Raw genomic sequence first — 27,989 nt, 5'->3', positions numbered from 1 at the left:
TTTTATCTCTGAGCTGTTTGGTGCTACTTCAACGATGCAAAACAATCTTCAGGCTGCTTAGACAGAGAAGGGCTTGGTTAAGTGGGGAGTGTGGAAATTTCCTGACCTGGACTTGGAACTCTGTTTAGTTTACATGTGTGCTGGCTGGTGAATCAAATATCAGTACTGCTCCACCTGGAGCTTGATACAGAGTTTGGATCTGGAAAGAATCCACATTTGAGGGGTATTCACACCTAGGGTTTGAGATCACCTCGTGGCAGACACACATCCCAGCAGCAAAGTTTGAAACTTTGTTTATTCTCCAATGACTTTCCACAGTTTTAAACCATTCTCTGACAATAATAAAATTCCAGCAAAGGGACACGGGAAAACAAACATCATCAACTGTTCCTTTAGCCACCTTGGTGCCAGGTAGACACAAGCATGCTTGGTATATAAACCTTGCATTGATAGACAGCTGAAACTCACACCAACCCACCAAAATTGCATTTTGCATTGACCAATAACATGTTTCTGGTCAAATTCTGTGTGTTCAGCACTCTAGGCCTCTCAGAAGTTACATGCTGGCCCCAGAGTGTCTGTTCATTCTTGTTTTGAAATTCAAAAGAGAGAGAAAGCTGATTGTGTCAGCATCTTCTTAAAGTCATAATTCTTCCTGCTGTTTCCTTTAGAAAATATTCAAGATGACAGGAATTCTTGTAAATTCTATTCCACCACACATCAAAGAATTGGCCATGATATTCTAATATTTTAAAAGACGCAACCATGGTTGCATAGTTTTCTCTATGATAAAAACTTGGGAGAAAAAAAATTTCCAAGTTCATTAAGATCCTTGGGAGAGAGTATCTTAAGTTCAAAATGTTCTAGTTTTCTTTTTTGTTGTTGTTGTTATTCTAACGGTATTCTAAAACTAAAATTGTTATTGTCTGGAAATACATCTGGCAAACAATACTTCTCACAGATAAAAGTTTGAAATTCTAGAGATTTGTCACTCTTCCAGTTATCATCCACCATTTCTCTTTGAAGTTCTTATCTTTGCTGAGTGGCTCTGCTCAATACCTCTAACCTGTCATCAAGAACATTTCCCATGTGTATTTCAAACAAGGAAAATTTGTCCTTTGCCCCGTTTAGAAATAAAAAACAGGCTCAGAGGGCTGAAGTGATTTTAGCAACATCATAGAGAAAAACTGAGGCCAGGGCTCTTGTGCTGTTCACCACAATGTATTTGGTCTTTTTTCCCCCCAAAAGTTAGATCCCCTTTATTAACCATTTAAACATTTCCCTCTGTTTTCACACTTAGATTAAATACATGGGCATGGTGGAAACAATGCAGTTTTCTGTGGGATTCAAGAAACCACCAGCTGACCTTGAGGAGGGAGAGGAGGGGACTGTTTAACATTCTTTTATTGCCTAGTGAAACGTTCAAGGCCTTGTGTACCGAAAGGAGCTGCCAGGGGAGCTGCAGCACAGACACTTTCCCATTTACCTTCACCTCTGGTGACCCAGCTCCGTGGCTGGGAGGGTGGCAGCACACATAAACTCTCCTATTATGGTCTCCTCAGCCTCCCAGGGTGAGCTCCCCTGGCTTTTATCACAGCACAGAAAGGGAGTTTGCAATAAATAGCAGAAGATGTCAGAGGATGTGGCTTGAGGTGCACTTGAACCAAGCAAGTCAGCCCCATTAATAAATTCAGGCTCAGGAATCCCCGTGGGGTTGGATAAGTGTTGCTGTTTTTTTCCAAATGAGCAGTCAGAGCTTGGTGCCAACAGAGACAGAAGTTTTGCAGCAGAGCCCAAACCAGACTGCTGATCTTTCATTTTCTAGATGCATTTCTTAATGTTTCTTAGTGGGGCTTGAAGAGAGAACAATTCCCTGCAGCTCAGGAACTGTCCCTGTAAACCATCAGTGCAGTACTTAATGTACTAGATAATTTTATGCATGTAAATAAAAAAAATAAATCAGCCATTCCTTAGGGCATGGAGAAGCAACCACTATTCTTGTTATTACAATGAGCCTGTGCCTCTAATTTTGTATGATTTCCAGCACTGCCAGCTAGGACAGAGAAATGACAGCAATGCTTGGTTGTATTTTCTATTCTCTATTTGCAGCATTGCATCTGGGAGAAGATTTTTCTTGGGGCAAACATCCACTGAGGGCAGGAGAAGAACATTGGAGCAACTGTGATCGCAGGGAAAAAGCTACAAAGCTTAGATTCAATATCCTGTATTCAAAAATTCATTTGTCTTGCCCTGCTTGAATATAAAATTGTGCTAGGCCTTGGACAAGGTGATCTTTTCAGGGTGGTGAGCTGATTTCCTATGGACAAGGAGCAATTGTTAGAGGAGAAGAAACAAAGGGGTTGGAGATGAAAGGGTTGATGTGCTTCTGGATTTCCTATTTACCAGAAATAGCTGCCATTAAAAGTAAGGATATAATTATTTCTCTGTCTTCATCTCCTTACCTTTCAACATCTAGCCTAAGAAATGCTAATTATGCAGTTACCCTTTTCTGCAGCCCTTTTAAATATAACTTCTCATTATTGTGAGTGGAATAAGGAGTCAGTCTTGTTAATGCAGTGGTGTAAATGTGTGCACACTGCCACCACAGGAAAATTCTTCAGATAAAAAGAGAAGTAACAAGCAACAGTGAGTTTTTCTATTAGACCTTTTTTTCTGTGTAGAGGTCAACATTTGAGGTGTGCCAATTGCTACTGCTGTGGTGATAGTTTTTTTGCTCAACACTGGGTGGAATATATGGGGGAAAAAAAAGAAATCTCGTGTTGCAAAGGACTTGATTTAGGAATTCCTCTGGTAAGTTCTTGAAAAGTGTGGGATTTTTACTTGGCAAGGAAGTGATTTTTGGACTGAATTGGAGGGAGAATATACCGACAAATAAGGGTAGAAAGTGAAAATACACAGGTCTTAAAAGGTGTTATTGGTTCACTTACAAGAGTGTAAGACAGGTTAATGGATCTAAGGTGGGTGGGACCTTAGGGAAAAGCAGCTCAGTATGAGTGGCCAAAGCCTTTGAAGCCAGCATTGCCAATTTTTGTTGTTATTTCTATTGGAAAAATTATAAATCTCTAGTTTTCTCCAGGGATGTCATTGATCTGAAGGAATGACTGAGCATATAATTTTTGAGTTCATGTTTAACTGAGTGTGGAAGTAGCTAGGAAAAGAACTGCACTATGAGACTTAGGGAGTGAAAAATGGAGATGGCTGAAGGGTAGATCTGTCTTCAGATATTTGGACAAGGAGGAACAACTAGAACATTTGCAACAAAGAAGTTTTTTATTATAAAAACCCTCCCCAATATCTAACTGTAGTATTTTTAATGTTCGTGACATGTTTTTAATTATCAAAAGCAGAGAAAAAATAGCAGTTGTTTTGAATAAACATCTTGATGCAGTTTAATCATTCTAGTAGGGACACTAACTTCCTTTCTCTCAATTTATTCCAGAGGAAGGGAACATTGGGTCTTGACAGGAGCTTTTTCTTGATTTTTAATGACTTTTTTAAATTACAGGTGCTATCAGAGGGTTATTCCTCTTTTCCATGGGAGAATCACTTGGTGAGCCTCTCAGAGGAGGGTGAGCTGACATCAAGTTCTCCCTTGTGCTGCAACAAGCCATGCTTCTCTAAAGAATCCAATATCCATGTAAAGGAGAGGAATTGGTTGAAAATGCTGTCTTGGAGCTGATAGGAGGATGGTGTCACAACAACTGAAGTTTCAGCTTTTGCAAATTACTCCCTATCCATTTAGAGAATAAAGTCAGTAATCCTTTTAAGACAGTTGGACAATTAGTGTGGCTCATGTCCACTTTGGTGTGGTTTCACTGAGGAATTTTAAAGGGGCTGAGGGTTAATAAATTATTGTCCCTTGTATCCAGTTAAGGGAACAGAACTTAGAAGTGTAAGGGTAAAGATTCAGATGCCAAAACTCCTGGAAACATAGTGGGAATTATTTTTATTGTCTTCAGTAAACTATGAAACAGCTCTAATTCAGGACCAAAAGGGGTGAGTCTGAAGCACTCTGAAGACTGAATTTAGCCTTGATGAAGGTGTTTAAGTAGTGAATTATTTTGCATTCTAGTCCTGTCCTGCTATGTATTTTTCAACTATGAAACAGCTCTTATTCAGGACCAAAAGGGGTAAGCCTGAAGCAGTCTGAAAACTGATGAAGGTGTTTAAGTAGTGAATTATTTTGCATTCTAGTCCTGTCCTGCTATGTATTTTTGCATATTTTGCAATCCAGTGCCTCTCAGCACTCTTACTGAAACATTCACCAGTCTTGGGGAGTTTCTGAAAGCTTCCTCTGACTTGTACTGGAGTTTGCCATTGGTACACATTTGCTTCATGTAATTAGAAGCAACTTATTCCCTTCCTGAAACTTGATAAGCACAATAATTGCATGTTGGAAACGCCAACTTTTTGTGCTTTCTTGTGTTCAGAGTTCAGGCTGGGCCACAGAAGCCACTGGAGCAGATCCATGAAGAGCCATGTGGGAGAAGTGCAAGGCCTTTCTGACTGGGCTGAAATGCTGTGGCTGTAAATCAAACCCAGCTGACAGATTAAGGGACATCATCTGGAGCTGGAGCTGCTGGTCAGCCAAGTAGTGTGGCCAAGGACATAATTGTGATAATTATTTTTTCTTTTACTCATCACTGAATATAGGAAATTGATTAGAGCATGGTTAGTAACCTCTCACCTGCTGACATCAGCTGTGAGATCATGGCATGGCCTCTGCATCTTAATAAATGAACTTGTTTTCATAAAGGTCTGTGGGAGTCCACAAGAATGTTTGAGAGCCCTACTGACCAGAAGTTCACCCTAGAAAAGAACAGAGTACACTAAATTGTGTATGAGCTCACAAAAATGGTTGGATTAGCTCTCTTTTAAAAATAGTTGTGAGAAATAACCCACTTAAGCAGTTATTGAGATATTTTCACTGAGATCATCACAGCAATCTAAATAAAAGCATGGGTCGTGGGGATTGGATTTTTTTGGAAGTGTTTTCTAATTGTTTCAGTGTAAAACCAAAACCAAACTGACTTCAAATCCCTAAATTTTGCACCAACAATTTTTAGGTCTTTCCTTGAAGAAGACAAAGGCATTAAAACAGACCAGAATCTGGTGGAGAAAACTTAGGGCCCACACCTGTGAGGGGCATGGCAGAACAGTGTCTGCCATTTTATGGATGTAACTTATGAATTTCTGTCTGCAGCCATTTCTAAAACCACAGGAAATTTCATGGGCTACACAGGTAAATTAAACATTGTGATCTTGCAGTCTCCACCTTTTAAATTTTTTTTTAATTTTAATTTTTAAAATATTTTCTTTTCTACTGGCATCTGTTTGTGAAAATTAGAGTGGTGGTGGGTTTTATTGGAGAAAATTATCTGAAACCAGGATAGTAACTCTGCTTCAGAATGGTAACAACTCTAAGCTAAAGATCTGATGGTTGCTACCAAAATACACCATTTCATCCATCTCTTCTTTGCTTCCTGCAGTAATAATTTATTTTTTTTGAATCTGAGTTTAAACTTCAGGTAACAGCTCATCACTATATGAAAATGTCAGTCCTTCACAGAACTTTATTTAAATTCTTGTCTGGGAAGTCTGAGGATGTCACTCTCCCCTTGCTTTCTGCCTCTCTAAAATAACTCTTTGTAATTTCTGCTACATTTTTTATTGAATTATAAACTTGGATGTTTTAACTCTATTGCAAAGAAATACTGTCCTCTACAGAAATTCTCTAAAGGAAGTTGCAGTGTTTATTATGGTTATTTCAAATATTGAACAAACTGAGAAGAAAAGCTACAGGCAACTTATTGGTCTGTTACAAGAGGTTTGATATTTACAGAACGAGCTAATGCTATTTTGCTTTCTTTAGTTCTCACAGGCAAAGCACTCTTTTGTTTATGGATTTTTTTTAGATACATAGTAAAACTATGTGCATTTTATGTTATTAATAACACTCACTGCTTTAGAATTGAATTCTATTCCAAAGAGGGGAAATACACCCTGAATGCAAAAGTGAAATAATCTGGATTGAAGTAGATGTAGACTTCTATTCCAGGTTGGAATTGAGCTGAATGTTCACATGGATGTGGTTTGGATTGTATCTGTCCTTAGGAGAGACAAGAGTTTTGGACAGCAAGTGTCAGTGTTCAGTGTTGTAGCACTGGCTTTGGTGAGGAACTGCAGAAAGCTCTGCACAGAGAAATCTAAGAACAAAGAGAAAATTATTTGGACTTTTTAAAACTAAGTTTTTCTCCTTTTCTTTGTCGTTTTTTTTTTCTTCTTTTCCCTTTTTCTGTTTTCTTTTTCTTCTCCCTCTGCTCTTCTCTCCTTTTGGTTTTTTGAAAGCTGGATATCAAAAACATGGCATCAATTACAAATTCCAGACATAATGTCTGTTGAACAATAATAATTTTATTTCTTTATTGTTAAATTTGCAAAAAAAGAAATCCAAGTTAAAACCTCAAAATATTTCACTGTTTCTGATTATTTAGTTTGGTCAGATCACCTGTGTACCAGCACTGGTGTATGAAGTCTTACAGTTACTTTTCAGGAAAATGAGAATTCAACCTTTATTTGGATTATGTCCCCCTGGGGTTATTTATTGGGGGTTTTTAATTTGATTTTTTTCATATCAAAAGTTCCACCTGGGTCTCTTTGATGTTCTTTGTAGTAATGACAGCTTTGACCAGGCTAGAGGAAAGAGACTGGAGAGTTAAATCATGTGTGCTGGCAAAAGAGTTTGATAAAAACCCTTATTTTTTGCATTACTGATACATTCTTAGCCTCCAGAACTTGCTGGATTTTGAAATGAGGTCCTGTAAATTCCTGATTCCACATAAAATTTAAAAGGAAAGAATGTGCAGGTTTCTTCTGTGAGGTATAATTTGAAGTCTGCCTGTAAATTGTTTTCAATTTTTTTTTATTATTATTCTGCATGTTAATATTGCATGACAGGCCATGGCTGCTCCTAGTGATGCAGAATATTTCAGTCTGGTTTAGGACTGGTACTTGACACAGCCATCTACACAGTACTACAATGATGAGAGGTTCCCTTATTGAAAAAAAAAATTATTTCCAACTCTTCAGAGCTGCTGTGTTCAGTGTGAATAGTTTATACCCAGAGGCATTAGCAAATATCCATCCTTGTGAGAGTGACCTCTGAGAAGTGATACAGCCTCTTTGCCCATGGGTATCAGAGTTTATTGACAGCTACTCTCTAAAAAAAACACCAAACAACCAAACAAAACTCAAAATTACTTCATTTAATATGATGGAAACAGCAAAACACAAATGCTGCTTTGGGAAATCAAGCTGGAGATGACAGAGACCAGTCCAAAAAAGGCCAAACTCCCCTCAAATCCTTGGGTTTGTTAAAGAGCCAGTAGTAGTGAGGAATTGGTGTTTCTTGCCAGTCTACTTAAACTGAAAATGGAGAAAATCCTTAGGTGGATGAGAGGAATTGGACATTGGAATGTGATTTTTTTTCTTTTTTGACCCAAACCCCAGCAGAGCCCTGCCCCAGTGTCTGCCACTCCTCCTGCTGCATTCACAGCCTTCCTTCCCCACGGGCAATGGGGCTGGCAGAAACCAGGCTGAGCTGGCCTCCCACCATTGTCACCTCCCAGAAACCTTGCACAGCACTGGACAAGCTGTGCTTTGTATTTTCATAGCCTGAGGTAATTAGTGCCTGGCATCTGTAAAGAAAATCAAACGCACAACACCGGAGTCTCTAAGATGACACCGTTTTCATTACAGGTTTAATTTTGCAAAGAGCATAAAGGCAGATACATCAAAATGCCAAGAAGCCTCTGTTAATTAAAGCCTCTTTTTCTTTTTCTTCTTTATATTTGCATATGTATTGAGCCATTAAAGAAAAAGATAAAAGGAACCCCAAGACTGTTTATGCATAGCCTTTATGACTGCAGCTACTTAACTTTGCAGGAGACATTATTTTGACTGCAACAAAATAATGTTCTGTGGCTTGACAGAACTCAAGGCTGCTTTGCAGTGCTCCAGAGGCAGACAGTGACTGGTGTTGGGAGGTTTCACCTTCCAGAACAAATCCTGCACCCGGGTTTTATGCAGTGCTCTGCCTGTTGTGACATTCTTATACCCCACTACTGTTCATCATGCTTTGGTTGGCCCAGACTTGGGGGAAAAAGAATGGATTACAGCTCCCCTCTGCAGTGCTGAAGCTTCCTCTGCTACAGCTTAATACCCACGCTCTGTTTGATTGTTTACCATTCATATAATGTACCTTTCATAAGGGACAAATTATGTACCTCCTCCTCAGATTAACAGTGCGTTATCCTTGGAACAGAGGATGGGCAGAGTTGGCAGCAGGTGAAAAGTTGCCTCTGTCCAAATCACCAGCATAAATCTCCCAGACTTCTTATCCCAGGATTTCACCTCAGAAGCTTGGGATCAAGGTTTGTGTTATTTAGTTGGCAGGACAGCTTTTGGTGGGTTTCACTGAGGTTAGTTAATTACCCTGTAACTTTTTTCATCAGCCTTGAAATAGCAAGGACATTTGGAGCTGTGCCTCACTGTAGATGCTGTTTGGCTTCTCTATTCCAGGACTAACGGCCAAATAAGTTCAAGTAAAATGATCCAAATTTTACAGTGCTTATTCTGGTAAAATTCACTGTTTGCTTTCCTTAGATAAAGGTTAAGTTAGAACCAGATCAGGGCTTTTGGGACTGGCCCCTTAATAGCTGAAAGGAACACTGGAGCTATCTAATGGAAGATCAATATGTGAGAGTCAGTACAAAAACCACTATATTTGCTTTTTCTTTTTTATTTTTTTTTCTTATATATTATCTACAAGCACAAGCTTTCATATTTTTAATGTAAAAATGCATACAGATCATCATATATATAAAAATCAACTAGCCTTGTAGCAAACTGCCAGATCCAACTATCCCCAGGTTGGGGACAACCTGTCTGGATCCAGGTGCAAACCCAGTGGCTGATCTTCACTTCCATCTGTAGTTGCACCAAACCCCCAGATACAAAGATTCTCAAAGTTCTAGGGAAGTTTTGGGTCCTGATCCAGGTCTTGCAGCACGGGCATGACTAACTCTTCATCAATTGAAGATAAATATTTAAAAAACTTCATAAACGACAATCAACTTGTTGAAGGTAACAAGTATCCCTTTCACCTTTTCTCCCCATTTTTATCTTCTTTCCCATCCTCTCACTGCAGAAATGGCAGCAGGCAGAGGAGAGAAATTCATGTTAGTGTCACATACACACAATTAAACAGCAGCAGGAGAAAATTTAACACAAAATTCAACAGAATTGAATCTGTTGATGTCTGCTGCAGAAAGGCTGCTGAATGTGGGTTCATGCTGCACTCAGCCTTTTCAATGCTTGGGCAATTTTGGGCTCAATTTGCACATTGTGGGAATGTGAAAGATTTATAACATATCCATAATAGGTTGCAACATGGTGAGAGACAGTAGATCGAGTTGCATTTAATGCTGTGTAATGCATATCAACAGAACTCTATTCAAGGAAAAAAATTAAGGAGCAATTAAGTAAAGAGGTTTGTATTTGTTTTAGAGGAAAAGTTATAAAATGGCAGCCTTCTTTTTGACCAAGTGTTTATCTTGTTTGCAGTTTTCAGATTCAGTCTTTGAGAAGGAATGTTACTATTTTTATTGTAGGTTCTTTATGTAACAAGGGATATTTGTACAGTGGAACATTTTATTTTCACCAGGATTTTATAATTTATCCACACAGATGTTACAAAAGAAGATATAATTTGCTGGAAATCTTTTGGAAAGTATGCGGGCTGTAACTCAGCCTCTCCTTCCTTTCATCTCTCCTCGTATGGATATGATTAATTATTTTCTCTTGTCATTCATATAGAACCTTTTTGTATTTTAAATGCAGCTCCAAGCTGAACCCCAAGAAAGGATTTTCAGATAAAAGAACTGTTGAGGTTTTCTAAGAGGGATGAACCGATTGCTTAGCATACCAAAGCGAAGACATGACTACGTTGCCATGGGATTGCAGGTAAGGATTTTGTTTACTTCAGATACGTGTACCAGCACTGATTTGAAAGATAACAGAACCCCAGTGCTTCAACTTGCAAATGCTCACTCTGGCTCCTAATGTAACTATATTTCTGGCAAGTTCAGTCCCTCAGCTAAAGAATTCTGGTTTGTGAATAGGCACTAGCTCACTCTTTTACACTTGTGTTGATTCTACAATACTAAAAATGGCAAAACCTCTATTTTTCTCTTTTTTAATTTTTTTTTTCTTTTTTAAAAAAGTTAATGATATGATGAGTAGTTTGGGAACAAGTGTATCACAGAGGCTTGTTGCAAGGACCCCCTGCCCAGAAAGCACATGGTGGAGTTTCCATTGCAGTGTGTCCAGCTGATGGACAGCAGCACACGTGAATATGAGGACCAAAATATAGACATTCCAGGACAGTGAAATGAGTTTTTACCACCTAGAATACAGAAGCAGAGAAAACAAACAACAGCCCAAATAAAATATACATCTGAACGTGATGTTCTTTGCTGGTTAGGGAAAAGATTTTCTAAAAAAGTACTTTGGTAAAATACCTTTAAGTGAATACTTTTGATAGAAGTCGTAATTTGGAACATTTCTCTGTTTGCATGGATATACAGATCTGCCTCTTCAGCCTGTTTCACCACTTATATGGCTACCTATAGCTCTACAAAGTGATAGCCAGATAGATTTACTCACTTTCCTACACCTGTGGCAATTTGCATTTGGTAGGCTTTTGGACTTATTTCCTCGCAAATAACCACATTAAGTACAAAGCACTGGAGAGTAAAGCTATAAGCAAATGCTCCAAGGGGGCTGTTCCTCAAAGGAGAACACTGCCAATTTGTCATCCCAACTCTTGGTTGTGGTTCTACATGTTGATAGTCTGAGCTGCCCAAAGGGATGCTACACCACTGGTGGAAGACCAGCACAGTCCGAATTAAAAGCTTCCAATCTTGGTTCTTGCATCTTTTAGCAGTTAAGAAACCATCTTGACAGAGGCAAAACTTGGCAGCTGACTTGAATGAGATGATGAAGGAGAAGGAAAGCATTGGACACCTTTTATCCCAGGCACCAAAATCTGATAAAATGTGTTTCCGCTTCAATGTGCCAGATAAAAGTTACAAAAAACCTGCACTGCTTTATTATGTTTTTTTGATATGATAGTGGCCATTCAGATCTGATTTACCTTTGGGCTTAGACTTTAAATACTTGTCTTCCCAACAATTCAGTTCTTTGGCATAAAACTAACTAAGAGGAACTACTTGAATCAAAAAAAAGACCAAAAAAAAAATCAAAATCTAAATACTAACCATAGCTAAATCAACAGTAATATGGTTCTTTTTTTTCAGTTTGATTTCCCAGCACACATGCTCCCATTTCCCCAAGCACAGTGCAATGCTTTGAGGGGGAAATGGTGAAGTGCTGCTGGACTAGATGATTATTTCTGGAGAACTCTACAGTTTCAGAGGAGCTGGAAGAGCAGCTGAACTCTAGCTCTCTTGAAATGTGTGTCTAGCTGGCTAAACACTCCAGGAAATAGAGCTTTTCTATATTTTTTGCATACATTGCTAAGAAGATCAACACTCATGGATTTGACAAAAATAACAAGGAAGGAGTGAAAGCATACAATGAGCCAACTCAGAGCTGGTGAAGGTGTCAGGTGAACGTTCTGTTTCAACACAGCAGCCTCTACACATATTCAGTCCTGGAGAATACCAGTTGTGATGGTTGTTGATGGACTGAGGGCTGAATCTTACTCTGCAATGGCTGCTGAGCAGCTGTCTGGCTGGAAGTGATGTTTAGGCACTACTGACTTGCAGGGGATTGGAGCTAGCCACGTAGAAGCAGAAGATTCACTCTTGGTTGCCAATCCCCACAATTGTCTAGTCATTTGGAGTTCATTTGGTGTTTGTTTTTTTTTTTCCCCACAGTAGTCCAAAGCAGTGTGGCTAAATACATTTCAAAACAGGAAAATAGTATGATTCCGTGTTACTCAAAAAAGTGGCGGTGTTTGTATTTTTGTAGTTTTTTTTCTTCATTGCAAAGATTTGACCACTTCTCATTAAACGCGCTCTGCTTGCCCCATCCCTACTCCAAGCTAATACGCTCTAAAACACTTCTCTGGCTTAGGAGAGCTCTTTTTAGCTGCTGATTTTGGTGAGCATCTTATTAATGGCCTGCTTGACGTGGGTGGTGGAGCTTCGCCTCCGAGTCTTGCCCTGGACCATCTTGCGGCGCCGCACCTCGCGGCAGAGCTCGTAGAACGCCTCCATGATGTTGCCCTCCCCCGTGCAAGCGGAGCACTCGTAAAAAGCACACGCCAGTTCCGTGGCCAGCTTTTCACCTTCCTCTGTGCTGACTTGCCTGGAGTGGTCCAAGTCTGCTTTGTTCCCCACCAGGATCAGGGTGACGTTTTTGGGCTTTTTGACTTCGTCCAACAAGTTCTTAAGCGGCAGCATTTCCTCGAAGCTGCCTCTGTCCGTGATGTCGTAAACCAGCACGAAGCCCTCGCCCCATCGCACGTGTCCCTCTTTCTGAATGGCATCCTCCTGTTCAAAAAGACAGAAGAATGCCTTAGGAATTTGATTTATGAAGAAGACAGCAGGCCTTCAGAGGGCTGCTGATCCTACAAAACTGTGTGCATCTGCTTTGTTCTATACTTTGCTCACATCACCTTTTTTATCGCGTGGCATACGAGATCTGTTTCACCCAGTGCCATGACCTGCTCAGGCCTGTGCAGCACGTACACCTGCCATGTTTTAAAAGGGAGACCTGACTATGACAAGTCTGCTCTTCTTCAGAGAGCTGCTGGTCCTACAAAGCTGTGTGCATCTGCTTTGCTTCATACTTTGTTCACATCTCCTTTTTTATCACGTGGCATAGGAGATCTGTTTCACCCAGTGCCATGACCTATCTTGCCTGTGCAGCACATTCACCTGCCATGTTTTAAAAGGGAGACCTGACTATGACAAGTCTGCTCTTCACTCTAGTAGGAATCATTGGCTGATATTGCCAAGCTCCATCACTTAACTGTAGAAATAGACTGTGACTTTGTGCCTACTTGTTGGGCTGGCCCTGAATAAAAAGGCGTGGCAACAAAATAGTTTTACCCCCAGAGTAAACCCCTTGACTTATTTGTACTTCCAAGCAGGAACCCTTTCAGAAGAGTGATTTATGAAGAAGACAGCAGGCCTGCAGAGAGCTGCTGCTCCTACAAAGCTGTGTGCATCTGCTTTGCTCTATACTTTGCTCACATCACCTTTTTAATCAGTGGCATAGGAGATCTATTCCACGCAGTGCCATGACCTGCCCAGGCCTCTGCAGCACGTCCACCTGCCATGTTTTAAAAGGGAGACCTGACTATGACAAATCTGCTCTTCACTCTAGTAGGAATCATTGTCTGATATTGCCAAGCTCCATCACTTGACTGTAGAAATAGACTGTGACTTTGTGCCTACTTGTTGGGCTGGCCCTGAATAACAAGGTGTGACAACAAAATAATTTTACCCCCAGAGTAAGCCCCTTGACTTTTTTCTTCCTAGCAGGATCCCTTGCAGAAGGGTGTGGATCCAGCATGGGGGGAGGAGAGAGGGGGTTCTGCCAGAAGCAAATCTGTGTCCCCAGAGGAGGGCATAGCTGCCAGCCCCTGCGCTGCTGCCACCACCACAATTTCCTGCCCTGCTGCATACCCCAGCAGAGCTGCTGCTCCTACAAAGCTGTGTGCATCTGCTTTGCTCTATACTTTGCTCACATCACCTTTTTAATCAGTGGCATAGGAGATCTATTCCACGCAGTGCCATGACCTGCCCAGGCCTCTGCAGCACGTCCACCTGCCATGTTTTAAAAGGGAGACCTGACTATGACAAATCTGCTCTTCACTCTAGTGGGAATCATTGGCTGAAGTTGCCAAGCCTCATCACTTCACTGTAAAAATAGGCTGTGACTTTATGCCTGCTTTCTGGGCTAGGCATAAAGAATAAACAGGCAAGACAACAAAATAATTTTATCCCCAGAGTCAGCCCCTTGACTTTTTTCTTCCTAGCAGGATCCCTTGCAGAAGGGTGTGGATCCAGCATGGGGGAGGAGAGAGGGGGTTCTGCCAGAAGCAAATCTGTGTCCCCAGAGGAGGGCACACCTGCCAGCCCCTGCGCTGCTGCCACCACCACAATTTCCTGCCCTGCTGCATACCCCAGCCAAGGCACTGGGTAGCAGCAGCACATGCACCCACGCACCTGGCCAGCTGTGTCTAGTATCTCCATGGAAACCACTTCATCATCAATGGTAGCTTGGTGACGGTATGTCGACTCTAAAATAAGAACACACGTTGGAAAACGTATTAAAAGAACGTAATTTTCCTTTTTTTTTTTTCTTCCTCGCAGATCTCCCAGCACAAAAGCACACATGTGACGTGCAGTTTGACTAAATTTCCTTTGCTGGAGCCCTTCCAGCCATCCTGGAGCATACTCAAGTCCTCTTTTCTAAAACAGCAGTACTTACCTCTCTTTATTTCCCCGTGGGTTAGACCTGCAAAAGCCTGGAGGATGCTGCAGTCTGCACCCAGCAAAGGACAGTTTGCTGTGGCACGGAGCTCTGCAAAGCTGTATCCCATTTTTCTTGTTTGCTCCCAGGAAAGGCTGCTACCTTTGGAAGACAATACCACAACTCTCAAGCTCAACAGTGTGTCCCTGCATAGCTTGTTGATCAAAACCAGTATGGTTGCACATCAAGGAACCCAACCACTAAGCTCAGGCCTTATACTGTGAAAAAATTACAGACCAGTTAGGTATGTTAGGAATGCGTGCTTTAAACATGCTGAAATCATCACATTCCCCTCTTCTAGCAAGGGATCAAGCAGTGATTTCCCTGTTTATGATTTATAAGGGTAACCAGTGGGCATTAAGCATTTACACAATGGAAAAAGAGAAATCAACAACCCCATTTACTGTCCCAGGTTTTGGAACCAAGCAAGTAATCAGAAAACTAATGACAAAGCAGCTTGGTTTATCTTAATAAGCTGATAAGCTAAATTTGATAGCATTTGACCTGAAATGTGGAAAACTATCTGTGCTAACATTCAGATTTATTACTGCTGCTAGCTCACAGATGTCCTCTATCAAAAGACAAATATGAATGCTGTAAAAGTCTGGCCAGTGACTAGGAATGCTTTGCATTGTCAGAGACACAACTCTTTCATTTGGTGCAAATCTCTTTGATAGGAACAAAGGATATCTTTTTAGGAAACACGTCTTTAACTTGAACTTCTGCAAGGGCTGGTGTTTTGTGAATGCCTGTTCTCATTATTCCTTTAATAATGTCACCTCTTCACAATCAGGAATGTTTCAGTGCTGTTGGTGCTGCAAACAGTCTCTTTCCCAAACCAAAAATTCACTCCCTCCTTGTGCCACCTTAATTGCTTTAACAGCCCAGCTGTCTCTAATAGGGACAAATGGTCAGTTTACTTGGGCAGATGGCAAGCAAGCTTGCTGGAGGGTTTGAGGTCATGAAGACTGGCTGTCTTAAAGGTTGTAAATACCCATGCTGGATGGTATTTCCAGGCTGTTGAAGGCTTTGGAGTCTCATCCTGTGGCTATACCTGCCCAGCAGAGTGAGGTATGTCAAAGTCCCTTGGTGGAATGTCTTATCTGTGCCTTCCACAGCCTCCTTGCTGCAGCAATTCCCTCAGGGAATGCAGAAAGAGCAGCAAACTCTGGTTTGGTGTTAGAGCTGCACCTTCAATGAGTTATTTCAGTGCTCAGTGCTGGGTTGGGATTGTGTGTAGTACTCCAAGTGTAGCACTCCAAGCTCGAGGTTATTTAGGAACTTCTGCTCTGTTTCTTTGGGGGAGGGTGCTGTGCAGGAGTAAGCAGTGTGATTTTACTTACTCTGAGTAAGCAGTGTGATTTTAGCTCCTTACTTGCTAAGGCTTTGCAGTGCTCATGTGCCTTCAACCATCTGGCCCTGTTTGACAAGTGGCTGCTGAGAATTTTTCCACAGAACCTGAGAAAGTGCTCACCCAGCCATGACTGCAGGATATCTGTGAAATGTCCTCAGGAGGCAGGAGGGGGTTGGCCATCCCCTGAATTTTATAATAATATAATAAAACTATAATATTATAATATAATTTATAGTAATATAATAAAAATATAATATAAAATCCTTGAGATTTGTTCTCCCTATGAAATGCAAGAATAAATCTCATGGAATAGACTTTTGCTCACCATGCAAAAGCAGCATGAATCTTAAATTATACTTAACTTCTCAAAATAGGACTCTGGCAGCCCTTTATGTTGCAAGTGTAACTTTCTTTGGCTGCTCATGTTGGAATGGAATTTGATATTGGATGAGTAGCACCGATTTAGGTCAGATTCGTGTAAATAAATCTTCCTAAATGTGTGTCTGCTCCTGTGCTCTGGAATGTGTGGTAGCTGGGTGAATTTTAATGAGGAGTGTAAAACAGCTGGAGGTTGAAAGCATTTTTTTGCAATCACAGACATGGCTTCTCCTTCAAGGGAGCAGAAAAATCTGAAGAATCTGGTTGTCTTGTAAATTATGAGCCCTGAAGATGTGAGTTCCAGTCTGCTCACATTGATCTCATGGTACAGCACAAAAAAATTGCCTTGCTTTGGGATTTGTTTGTAAAATTTTCCTTGTGGTACTGCCTTTTTTTTTTCTTTTTTTTTTTTTTTTTTTTTTTTTTTTTTTTTTTTTTTTTTTCTTTTGAGACATGTAATCAGAGATTAACTACAGGGCTTGAGATTACTGCTGGAGCCCTGATTGAAACAAACCACTGACAGCACAGGTGCCTGTGTCTCAGCTGAGCACCCTTGACTCCCATTAGAGTTGATGAAACAAAATAGGTGCTGGTGGATATAACTTGTCTGAGCTCTCTCCTGGAATAAACTGCACCTCAAAAATACTGGGAACTCTAAAACTGGTCAGGTGAATCCAGGCTGTAAAAGTTTTATGCTTGCATCATCATGGTTAAATAGAAAAAAACAAGGTGCAGCACTCTACCAGCAGCTCCCAAGGTGATTTTAGGCAACTTTCTGCACTTCAGACTTTGCTTTGCACCAGGTGTTGCCTATTTTTCTACCTCCAGCTGTGTGGCTAAGCCCTCAGAGATGGAACAGACACCAGAGGTGTGCTTTGCTCACAACAAACTCAGAGCAGAGTCAGGGAACGCTCTTGGTTCTCACGGTTCCAAATTCAAGTTTATTTCAAATAGATTTAGAGCTCTCAAAAGGCCTGAGAAACATGTTGGAAAGTGGCAGCAGTTGGTTTGGAGCCACAATAATTCATTAATTAATGAATTAATCAAATGACCACAGCTGCTGAATAATTGTGGAAAAGTTATTTTGCAGGAGAAAAAAACAACTTCCCTGGGGGTTCTTGCTGTTGATAAGCATATTACAAATATCTCTATTCTTCTGAGCAGTATGATTTAAAAAAATACAGAAAAAACCCCTACCTTCATACTGAAAATTTTGAAGCCCATGATCCACAGACTATCTATGGATGAAATATTCAGTCACAGCTTGATCACATCACATCACATCCTGGCACTATGCTTACTGAGACACTTTTAACAGAGTTTTGGCCTATAAGAGTTGGCTGGCCATCTCTCGAACTTTTGTTTTGTCCAGCACTATCCTGCTTTTTTGAGTGTATTTGTTCCAGAATATTGCAGTTTGTCGAGAAAAACTATTACCTGGAAATTAATTTCTAGATTTTGAGTTATATTTGCAGTGATATAAAAAGTCTTAGTGATATAAAAAGCTGTTTTCAATACTTTTTTATGTTGAACCAGCAATATATATTGGAATTTGTCATAGCTCTAGAAGATAATATTTGCATGGTTGTTTCTTGCTTTTGTAGGTAAATCAGGTGCGATGAAGCAATAATATTTTACAGCAAACTTAAGCCAGCCTGGTCTCTTGGTTGCTTTTAAATACAGAGGGACACAACCTCTCTTTCCATACAGAATTTTAGTTGATTTTTTTTTTTTGTCAATAGAGGTTACTAAAACAAGGCCACAAAAATGCTTTAAGAAACTTTGGTCTAATGATGATTTTCAGCCAGGTGGATCTTAGAAATGCAAGAGATCCAGAGAAAGACTTTTTGTGTATTGATTACAGCAGTGTTCAGACCAAAAACCTCAGCTAACAGACATGAACTTTAAAATCGTGGTTAAATTCCTGTTGGATGGCAATGTCTAAAAGACTAAAACTCCCCATAATTAGTTCTGTTAACAGAATAAGTGCTCTTGTTTATTGTTTGGGGTGGTTTTGTTGGTACCTCACTACTCATTTACTCCTGAAATCTTTGACACCCATCAGGGGCACCTGTCTGTCACGTTTGAGAACAGTGATAGCCCATTGGGGGGAAAAATAAATTAATATTAACCCTGGTGTTGTTCTCCCAACCCTTCCTTGCCCCAGTCCTGGTGAGGTCTGTCCCCCCCTACATTTCTTGCTGCTGTAGGTACTTTTCACATTTTAGAAAGGCCCTGTAAGCTGAGTGCATCCTCCTGACTCAGAAAGTCTCTCCTGCCTTCTTCCTTCCTCAGCCCCAGCTTTTCTCAAAGCACAGTGGAATTTATTTTTCTTGCTTGCCTCTGGCTGTGTTCCCTCTGTTGTTTACCTTACAGGAGGGTTTTTATTTTGCCACCAGCAGTGGTTTTACAGTACCACAGTATAACACAGTACCATGTGTATTTAGCACATATTTCTAATGCTAATGCAGCATAACCTCATGTGTCTCTCCATTATTATCACAGAACCCCAAACGAGAAAAGTGGGGTTATTTATTAATAATACCATCAAACAACCATGCCATTGCATCATTTTTATCATGTGTAAAAGGAGAAAAACTAGTAAAAATAATGTGGCTTTATGACTGGTAATTCTTCAGTGTTGTGCTGTGCCCGTGTAGTCCCGAGAGTCAGGAAACAGGGAAGGAAAAACTCCAGGAGGTTGTTCACTCCCCATGGGTGTTATGTGCTCTTAAAGTGCAGCTGTCAAGCTACACAAACACTCGTGTCAAGCTACAAATTTCAACCCAAACGTGGATGAAAGAAGATACTTGTTGGCAGAGATGTTTAACCCAGGTCTGGAGTCTGCAGCCTGCTTCCCATGCAGTGGGTGCTGCTTCTGCAGTTCACGTGGTGATGTGCAAACAGGTTTCTTTCCAAACTTCATTTCTGGCTGCCCTCTCCAAGGCCACCTTTGCCAAACTCAGATTTGTGACTGCAGTTCTGCAGGTGTTCCCAAGCTGGTCAGGTCAAAGCTGGGCACAAAAGGAGCCGGGTGGGAGGCACTGAGGGCACTGTGCTGGCTCAGCTGCTCCAAGGGCCTTTTTCACCTCTGAGGTGAAGCTCTCAGAGGTTTCTGTTCTACATAAATCAAGGCTGGGTGAGGCACAGCAACCCTATTCACATCCCTAAGTGTTAGAGCTCTAATTACAGAGAATTTTAGACTTTCTGTGCTAATAGGCACTGACCCCCAAGAAAATATTACATTTGACCTGAGGCTGTAAAAAAAGCTTCCAAAATTGAATGATAAAACTAAGATTATAAGTGTGCAGTTTGAATAGAAGTGTGTAATATTACATAGCAGATAACTTAGAGTTTAAACTTTTAGAATATAGTAACATATATAAAGCAAAATAGAAGTTTTAGGACAGTGGCTAGTCCTTCCTCTTCACCTTCTTCTTCATAGGTTTAGGTAGTATTATATAATTAGATAAAAAGTCTGCATTGTGGGCCATGAGTAATTAGTTATTAAATTAAAAGTAAAAATAATTTAGGTGTAATTTGCCCCTTAAACAGTTTATCCTTAAAAAGCCTTGTAGAAAGAGAGATAGAGCTCCATTTTTGGTTTGTTCAGTGAAGTGCTGCAGAACTCACAGCTTGTGAAACTATAATATAAATAAGAACTAGTAAACATCTGAGTCAGAACAAGAAATAGCATCTCACACATTTAATCCCAACCTTAGCAAAAAACTCCAAAACATCCATTACCTAAGGAGGCACAGGGTAGTCAGCAGGCAAGAGCTTCTGCACCAGGCAGGATCTGGGGCTGTCCCTGCTCTGTGGAGATGGGCAGAGAATATTTGTGGGTGACCTGAGCAGAGCTTCAGGTACTGTGAGGACTCATGGGGCAAAGGATGCTCCATGGAGCACAAGGACACATGTAAAAAAAACCCAGCCACTGTAGTGGGGAATATGGAGAACAAATCCAGGAGGAATCAGGCTTGATCAGGTTGCTGTTTAGTGAGAAGTTTGGTTTTTATAATGTTTTTAATTTTTAATTAAGTGGGAAGGTAGTAGATGGCTAGTGTGTACATAGCCCCAGTAGGTATAAAGTTCTCATCTTGGTGTGAGAGGTTCTGTTGCATCCCTGGAATTTCCTCTTTTCAGGTAGAACACATGGGTAATATAAACCTGGTCTAGAGAAAATAATTTTTTCTTGATGTGTTGATATTTTCAATAAATAATATATTGGCCTCCAAACAGAAACTGTAGAATAGTTTTCTTGAAGAGGACTCTAAAAACAATGAAAAATATCTTTGTTTGATACCTCCTGCTGAATGCAAATATGATTTTTCTGCTGCATGGGAAGAATGGGTTTCTTTTGGGAAGTGAGGTGGTGTTTCTTCTCCTTTCCTATAAGTTCTATCCTCATTCAGCTTTTACTGGGGTAGGCAAAGAAACTGTGGGCAGGTACCTGGAACAGAATTCATCAAGGCATGCTAAAACCAAACCAATAAAGCCAGAGCAGTGCTAACAAGCAGGGAGTAAGCTCAAAGGTGTAAACAATTGTTGGTTGTTTTGGTCTGTTGGTTTTTTGGTTTTCGTTTAATTTTCTTTCCAATGCTTGGAAGGGGTGTTGGTTCTTGGTAGGAAATACGTCTCTGATAAATTTAAGGCTAAATAAATCATATTTTGCTGTGTCTTTTTGTCTGATTGCAGCAAGTCTTTGTTGGTGAAGCTAGAGTTTTACCTTACTTCTGACAACAAAAATGAAAGCTAACCAGTGAGAATTTTCTCACACCCAAAACAAGTAGCACAAAAAGCCTTTTCTCCTGATGGAGCATAGGAAAGCACTGGAAAATTCTGCCATCTGGGAAACATCTCAGAATATGATGAGCAACAAAAGTAGGGGCAAAATATTTTGCAGCTGTAGCCATAGCAAGAACAGCCACTGCCATTCCTGAGTTTTGCTGTCTGCTGAGCTACTGTAAAAAAGCAGTATTTTTATTACTGACATCAGGAATATCTTCATCTTGAGACTCATATGAAAGAAAACAAACCACATTTTCAGATAACTGCTTCCCTTGTTATTGTAAGCATCTTCTGTTGCTGCTCTCAATTACAATTTCATCATTTCAAGACTTTGTTGAGAATTTTAGAAACCAGAATTGTTGTTTTAAGGTGCTTTAGGCCATATGAGTCCATTTCCTTAGAAACACCTCAGAGAAACTGGGAATACTTTCATGGCTCATTGCTATAATACATTCAGTATCAATTCCTCCTGCTGAAGAGCTCAGTAAAAATGATGCAGCATATTAAAAGTATATCAAGTTAAATAAAGTTTCTGCTGTTTTGATGTAGGAAAAATGTGATCACAGGAAGATGCCTAGGAAGGCAAAACCTAGACTGCTGAGGACTGAATCCCTTAAGCACCGAGGCAGAAGGAATGAGTAATTTTGTCAATAAAAATCCAGGATACGACTAGCTGGGGTCTGGCTGGAGAAGAAGGCTGTTTCCCAGTGATTTATGAAGTGCCTACACGTTTGTCATGGCAGCCCTTCCTCCCAGCCCCAAATGCTGGTTACCATTAGAGCCCACTCAGGACCACGTGTGTCACTGCCAGCCTGTGCTTGGACAAGCTGGAGTCGTCAGCACGGGCGTTGAGCTGAAATATGCAGAAGGAAAAGTTCTGCAAGAGGGTGGCAGAACTCCCTGCTCCATGTAGGAAATGGTTATTTTCCATCACGAGCTGCTTGCAGACTGCACTGTGCTGTGGGGCTGCTTGCTTTCCTTCCAGGGCTGTCAGCCCTGGCACCCAAGGGCTGGAGGGGCCATCAGTTCATGATTTATGAACACCTCTTTCACTCTGGGCTGCTCTGTTTGCTGGCTGGGCAGTTTCTCCCTCTGCTGCAGGGTTTTTGTGCTGGGGACAGGCAGTGAAACCTTCAGGAGTGCTAGGGCAAACTTGCTGAGTAAGCCACCAGCCAAGAAAACTAAAAAAAAAGCCCACAATGCACAATGTTTCTTTAACTTAGGATCTGCAGCGGGGATGGAAGCCCAGGGATCAGGAGTTTGTATTCACATGGTATTCCAGCTGTCCAGACAAAGCTGAATAAACCAGACAGCAAAGACAATCCTGGAGAGCTGTATTTGGACCTGAGCTCTTTGTCATGGCTTCAGTGGCACAAAGTTGTCCCAAAAAGATAGATATTTTATCTTCTCTTGCTAGAATATATTATAACATATTCTAAATTGTACTAAATAATATATAATTAAGTAATACAATATTATAATTATATAATATTACACCGTTATATAATTTATATATTTATAATATATTATAAATATATATTTATACGGTTTTATTTATTTATATTAAATCTAATATTTCTATTTTATTTTTAAATTAATAAATATATAATAAATTATATTAAATAACTACACTTCTACTCTTTAGTGAGGTCTGGATTCCCACAGCTAAGCTGTTTCCAGTTCTCAGCCATTTTAATGAAAGCCAGTTTGGATATATTGCTACTTTGCTGTTTATGCTGTTCATACAGACCTGTATTCATCCAGTGCAGAAAACAAACTCAGGCCAGCGTTATTTGCTAGTTTTGCCATATTATTTATATCCTCTATGGGACCTCTACCCTTTCCTTGTGATTCCTGATTGATACTGTTTTGCTAACAGAACCCCCCAGCTATAGATGTAAGAAAAACTGCCCTTCTAATGTAAAAATAATCATCCTTGCAAGAAGTTTTGCGGTGGGAAAAGCCTCCTTGCCAGTGTAAATACCTTCACAAAATCGTTTCTGCTGTTCTTGCCACTGTGGTGTCATTTGCAAGTCTTGAGCTCGTCTGTAGGAGATTTAGTTTTCTGCTGTGGGAGAATTCAGAGCTCTAAGAGACATTCCTGTCTCCTTCCTTCAAGCAATTTTTACAACTTTGTCTCCTATCTTTCTTGCTTTCCTGATCCCTACACACCTTACCCATGTTTGGGGGCCTCTTATGGGCTGTCTGTATGTGGCATTAGAGATGACTTTATAGAAACACTGTTCAAGTGTTTTATTCTGCCAGGGGAGAAAAAAGAGTGAACAAAAACTTGTAAAGAAGTTGTGATATAGTCACAAGAAATGCTTTTCAAAAATGTCACTATTAATCTAGCAGTCCTGTCAAAATTATAATTTTTTCTTAAAACCACCATTTCTTACAGTTACCTCTATTCCTTTAAAGTAGTGAAGAGTCTTCTCTCTATCCCTTTCAAATTAAATAAACTTTGCTTTCTGTCTTTCTTTGCCTTCATACACAATCTGTCATGTCCTGCTCTACTGATCATCTGCTGAGAGAGAGTTTTCTTTTCCGAGGATTGCCAAAGTCATATGAAATGTGTGAATAGCTGGAGAATGACATCTAGGGGCAGTGTGAGAAAGCCAAGACACTTTTAGAAAGGTCAACAAAAACATAATCTCCTTGTTTGCTGATAGAAGTAGATTTTTGTTTCAAATCCAGGCTTTGCTTGGTGTTTCTGTGTGCCTTTGATGAATGACTTAAATGTGAGTATCAGTTACTCTAAGGATTTGCAACCTTTCTGTAAGATGAAGGATTTTGGAGGTGAGACACAGAGGCAGAGAGGCTGCAGACAACAAATCAGTTAGAGAAACAAGAAAAGAACTTGGAGCCTGTCTCCTGCATTTACCTGGGGTTTTATTTGTTTGGGGCTTTTTCCTATATAGCAAAAACTGGTGTTTAAGTCCTTGAACCTCAGGAACCCCTTGATTCTCCCAGCTATACATAAAAAAATGACAAAATATAGTTTATAATATTCTCGGGGGGGTTTTTGTTTGGGGGTTTTGGGATTTTTGTTGTTTGGGTTTTTTTTTTTTTTTTTTTTTTTTTGTTGGGTTTTTTTTTTTTTTTTGTTTGTTTGTTGGGGTTTTTTTTGGGTTTTCTTGTTTTGTTTTGATTTTTTTTTCTCCCAATTCTTGGATACCCCAGCTCTGTTTTTAGTAAAGCAAATTGTTCAGTTTTTGGTGGAGCAACAAATGTGTTCTCAGAGAAATGCTGCAAAATTATTTCTACAAGTGCTCAGCCATAGCAATGATGAATCTTCTTTTTCATCATTTTACCCAGGAGATTCTCCCTGCATGTCATGGCTTTTGGAGGCAGGAAATTTGCTGCTACCCACGAAGTTCTCTGCAGGCCCTCTATCTCTCTGCTGCTGTGATGGCTCTTTGGGGTTTCTCCTCCTTTTTTGCCTCCCAGGAAAAAATAAATTTGCAGATTCCTTGACTACTCTATCTCTCTGCTGCTGTGATGGCTCTTTGGGGTTTCTCCTCCTTTTTTGCCTCCCAGGAAAAAATAAATTTGCAGATTCCTTGACTACTCTATCTCTCTGCTGCTGTGATGGCTCTTTGGGGTTTCTCCTCCTTTTTTGCCTCCCAGGAAAAAATAAATTTGCAGATTCCTTGATTACTCTGATTCAGCATCTCCAATTTTAAAATCAATTAAATATCAAAGTGAACACACTATCTCTCCCTCTTTGAGCTCAGGTGAGGGCACCATAAATTCTGGGCACTGCCAGCAGATCCTGGGGGAATTGCTGAGATGCAGACTCAAAAATTGTTATTACAATTTACTGGGACTGGGGAGAACAGCTATTCCCTACTGCAATCCCTGAGAATTATGGGGTCAAGCCCTGGGGTCACTGAGGTCCATGAGAGTCTCACATTCATGACAAGAGTGTGACTTCACTGGTCCCTACCCAGGCCAAGCATTTTGAGGCTTTCTAACATCACACTGAGGTTGCTTATATGTTTCTCAAGTTTAGTTCTATTTAAAAACATGTAATCATTAATGAATTTTGGTGAAAACCATGTGGGAACCCAATCCCCTTTCTCAGTGCATATTTAACTAGCTAAAGAAGACCAATTTAATGCTGAATTCTTAATGTATTTAATATTTTAGAAAACAACTAAATGTATTTTTTAAAATGTGCTATTCCAGCCCATTTCTACATAGAGCTCTTTCATCTAATTCTGTTGAAAATGTGAGATAGCTTCAATTTGCTGTAAATGAAGATGGATGTGAAAACCCATTCGCCTCAATAATGCCAGGTAGGAATTTACCTTGAGGAATTTAGCACCTTTTGGAAAAGCAAACAAAACCCCAGTGCCAAGACGGTGACAATGAGTTGCCAGTTAAACAGAAATATTGGACAAGTCAAGGCTGGTGGTTAGCACTCCCCAGAAAATGACCTTTGCTGAGCTTGTTGCCCTTTGGCTGAGAATAGTTAAATAAAAAGCAGATGGAGATGTACTTCTGGTGAAGATGTAGCTGTCCTGCCAGTGTTTGCACAGATCCAACATCTGCACAAAAGTGGCAGAGCTGCAAAGCCCTGACTTCAGCAGCAGCTCTGTTTTCCAAAGCTTGCAGGGCTCAGGGATGTTCCCCCCGCCAGAAAATGTTATTTTGTGGTTGGTAATTTGGCTCCTGGTGGTACAGCATTCTATCCAGGTGCTGCTAAAAATATGGCCCTTCATTTTCTTCTGGCAGGTTAGAATAGTAGGGAATATTTATAAGGTGTGTTTTTTCCCTTCCAGTTAAAATGTGCCACCCTTGAATAAAAAGAGGAATAATTATATTTTTTTTTAAATACAATGCTTAGTTTAGGTTAATGTTGAATTTCCATCAGGCCTTGAACAGCTTGGTGAAAGCTTTCCTTAAAATAGGAACTGTCTGGGGATTGCTTGCATCAGAGGGCTAATGGGTGGTTGAAAACTTGACATAAGAAATAAACTATAAATTTGATGTTTTTGTCTCAGCCCCAGTGATTTTTGGCAAAACCTCCCATTGCTTAGTAGCTGGATGGTTTGCATCTGTTTTACTCCTGTCCTTTTAGAATAACTTGACAAAGCTGCTTATTTCTCCCTGCAGAGGAAATTATCCTCACTGACACAACTTTAATTTTTTATACTGATTGAGCACGATATCCCTCTTTCCACAGAACTGCCAGCCCATGACTGCTGAGAAGAAATGAATCTATTCTGCTGAAACTTAGTGAATTCAGATGTTTACTGGACACCAAATCACTGCAGGATGACAATGCTAAAGGACAGAAATGCTTTTTTTCAGGCACTGGTTTTCAAAGCTTTTCAAGGTACAGTCCCTTTCTCATTGATCTCTGAAGGTTTAAATAGTGGTTACAATTTCAAGATTATTTGTCATCTCTAACACCTCAGAACCTTTTTTGAATCCCATTGTGATCTGTAGTTCGATAAAATAATACTTTACAAAGCAATCTCTTGGTGAGCAGCTTCCACCAGAGATTTCTGTGATTAAGAAATAGCTCCTTGACAATAGTTTCTTCGTTTTTGAATTTCTCAAACCTTTTCCTCGGAGCAACCTAGAGAGCTGAGCATCACAAAGACTATAATACATAATTTAAGCTATTATTCTCTCGACTGAATGGTGATGTAGAACTCAGTAAGAGATTTAATTTTTTAGTTTATTGCTGCCTGCACGAAAGCTTTCCTTGCTGCAAAGAGAAGACAATTAGATTCCTGAGGGGCACAGTAATTTGCAATTGTATTCATTTGTAAAACAGAAACAAATGTCAACCCTTGTACAGCAAAAAGGGCATGGGGCCCTCATAATGGAGCAAAAAATAATAAACCTTGTAGCTTGCTAATAACTTCATTTATGTGCTTAAACAAGGCAAGAAGGATGCTTTTTCAAGCAGTGTCCCTGTAAGAAATTGCTGAACTTGGACTACACTGATAGAGAAGGCTTTATAAACCTCTTGTCATGTTCTTAGAATGATGTACTAGTGCTAGAAATGTGAAGTACTAACACCAACAATACCAAAGCAACATTCTATTGAACATTCCACTGTGCAGCACAAGACAGCTGGCACATAATTCACTGAGGACTACATTGATAGGAGCAGATAAAAGAATGTATTTGAGTTCAGGTTGTGCCAAGGTTTATTTTCCTAAGATGGGAGTTTTGATATCTGTTATCTCTCCATTGTGCCAAACAAAAATCCTGGATACTTGCTTTTTACAAAGGGCTGCCTGGGTTCTGTGATAGAATGTATTAAACTTCATTTCTGCTGTGCAATTTTATGGCATTTTCTATTTCCTTAATGAAATCTCTTGAGGAAAGAACATTAATAAAGAAATTGGTATTTAACTGTATGATCTGTGTTGGAGCCTGCAAAGAAACATTAGGAAGGAGAGCGGAACACACTGTTGGAGAAAAGAGAATTTTCCAGCCCTTTACTTTGTGTGTGAATTATTTAGTCCTGAGGTACTGAAGACACCTTCTAAGTTAATGCCTTTTCTTGGACTTCTTGGCCTGGATTTGCAGAGCATTTAAATATATGCTAATTGAAGAAATACTAAGAAAATTGACCTTGGCACTAATTTTAAGTGAAGCCTCTAATTCAGAGCAACTGTTCAACAGGTTCTTTGAGATATTTGAGCCAGCTTCTTGAAAAATGCCAGACCCAACAGAGCTAAGTGGGAGCAGTGGAAGGGACATGTGGATGCCCTTTAGATGGCTGGTGCCCCTATCTGGTCACCCAAAAACTCAGAGATAATATATGTTTGAAAATGAGGACAAAAAAAGTACCTAAGTCTAGGTAGGCTGGCTATAAAAACCTTTTTTTGGCCACAGACTTTTAAGATCT

At 40.1% G+C, this 27,989-nt stretch overlaps 1 protein-coding gene and 1 long non-coding RNA gene across 2 annotated transcripts in view; one reads left to right on the top strand and one right to left on the bottom strand.

The window, feature by feature from the left end:
- Positions 1 to 9,664: 9,664 nt before the first annotated feature.
- The window catches only part of RERG (RAS like estrogen regulated growth inhibitor), a 95,980-nt gene continuing 77,655 nt past the window's right edge, over positions 9,665 to 27,989 (bottom strand). The window contains exons 3-4 of the mRNA XM_039708257.1: positions 14,283 to 14,356; positions 9,665 to 12,599 (exon numbers count right to left, since the gene is read on the bottom strand). Coding sequence (XP_039564191.1) covers positions 12,192 to 12,599; positions 14,283 to 14,356 — 482 coding nt within the window. The 3' untranslated portion in view covers positions 9,665 to 12,191. The remainder of the gene's footprint in view (positions 12,600 to 14,282; positions 14,357 to 27,989) is intronic.
- Positions 15,055 to 27,405, top strand: LOC120501677. The gene is made up of 3 exons (XR_005627371.1): positions 15,055 to 15,660; positions 25,304 to 25,413; positions 26,304 to 27,405. It is a non-coding gene; the product is annotated as an uncharacterized LOC120501677 (long non-coding RNA).

The sequence above is a fragment of the Passer montanus genome, unplaced genomic scaffold, assembly GCF_014805655.1.
Source record: "Passer montanus isolate IOZ18808 unplaced genomic scaffold, ASM1480565v1 scaffold20, whole genome shotgun sequence".
Classification (NCBI taxonomy): Eukaryota; Metazoa; Chordata; class Aves; order Passeriformes; family Passeridae; genus Passer; species Passer montanus.
This window is presented reverse-complemented; position numbering and strand designations above follow the sequence as displayed.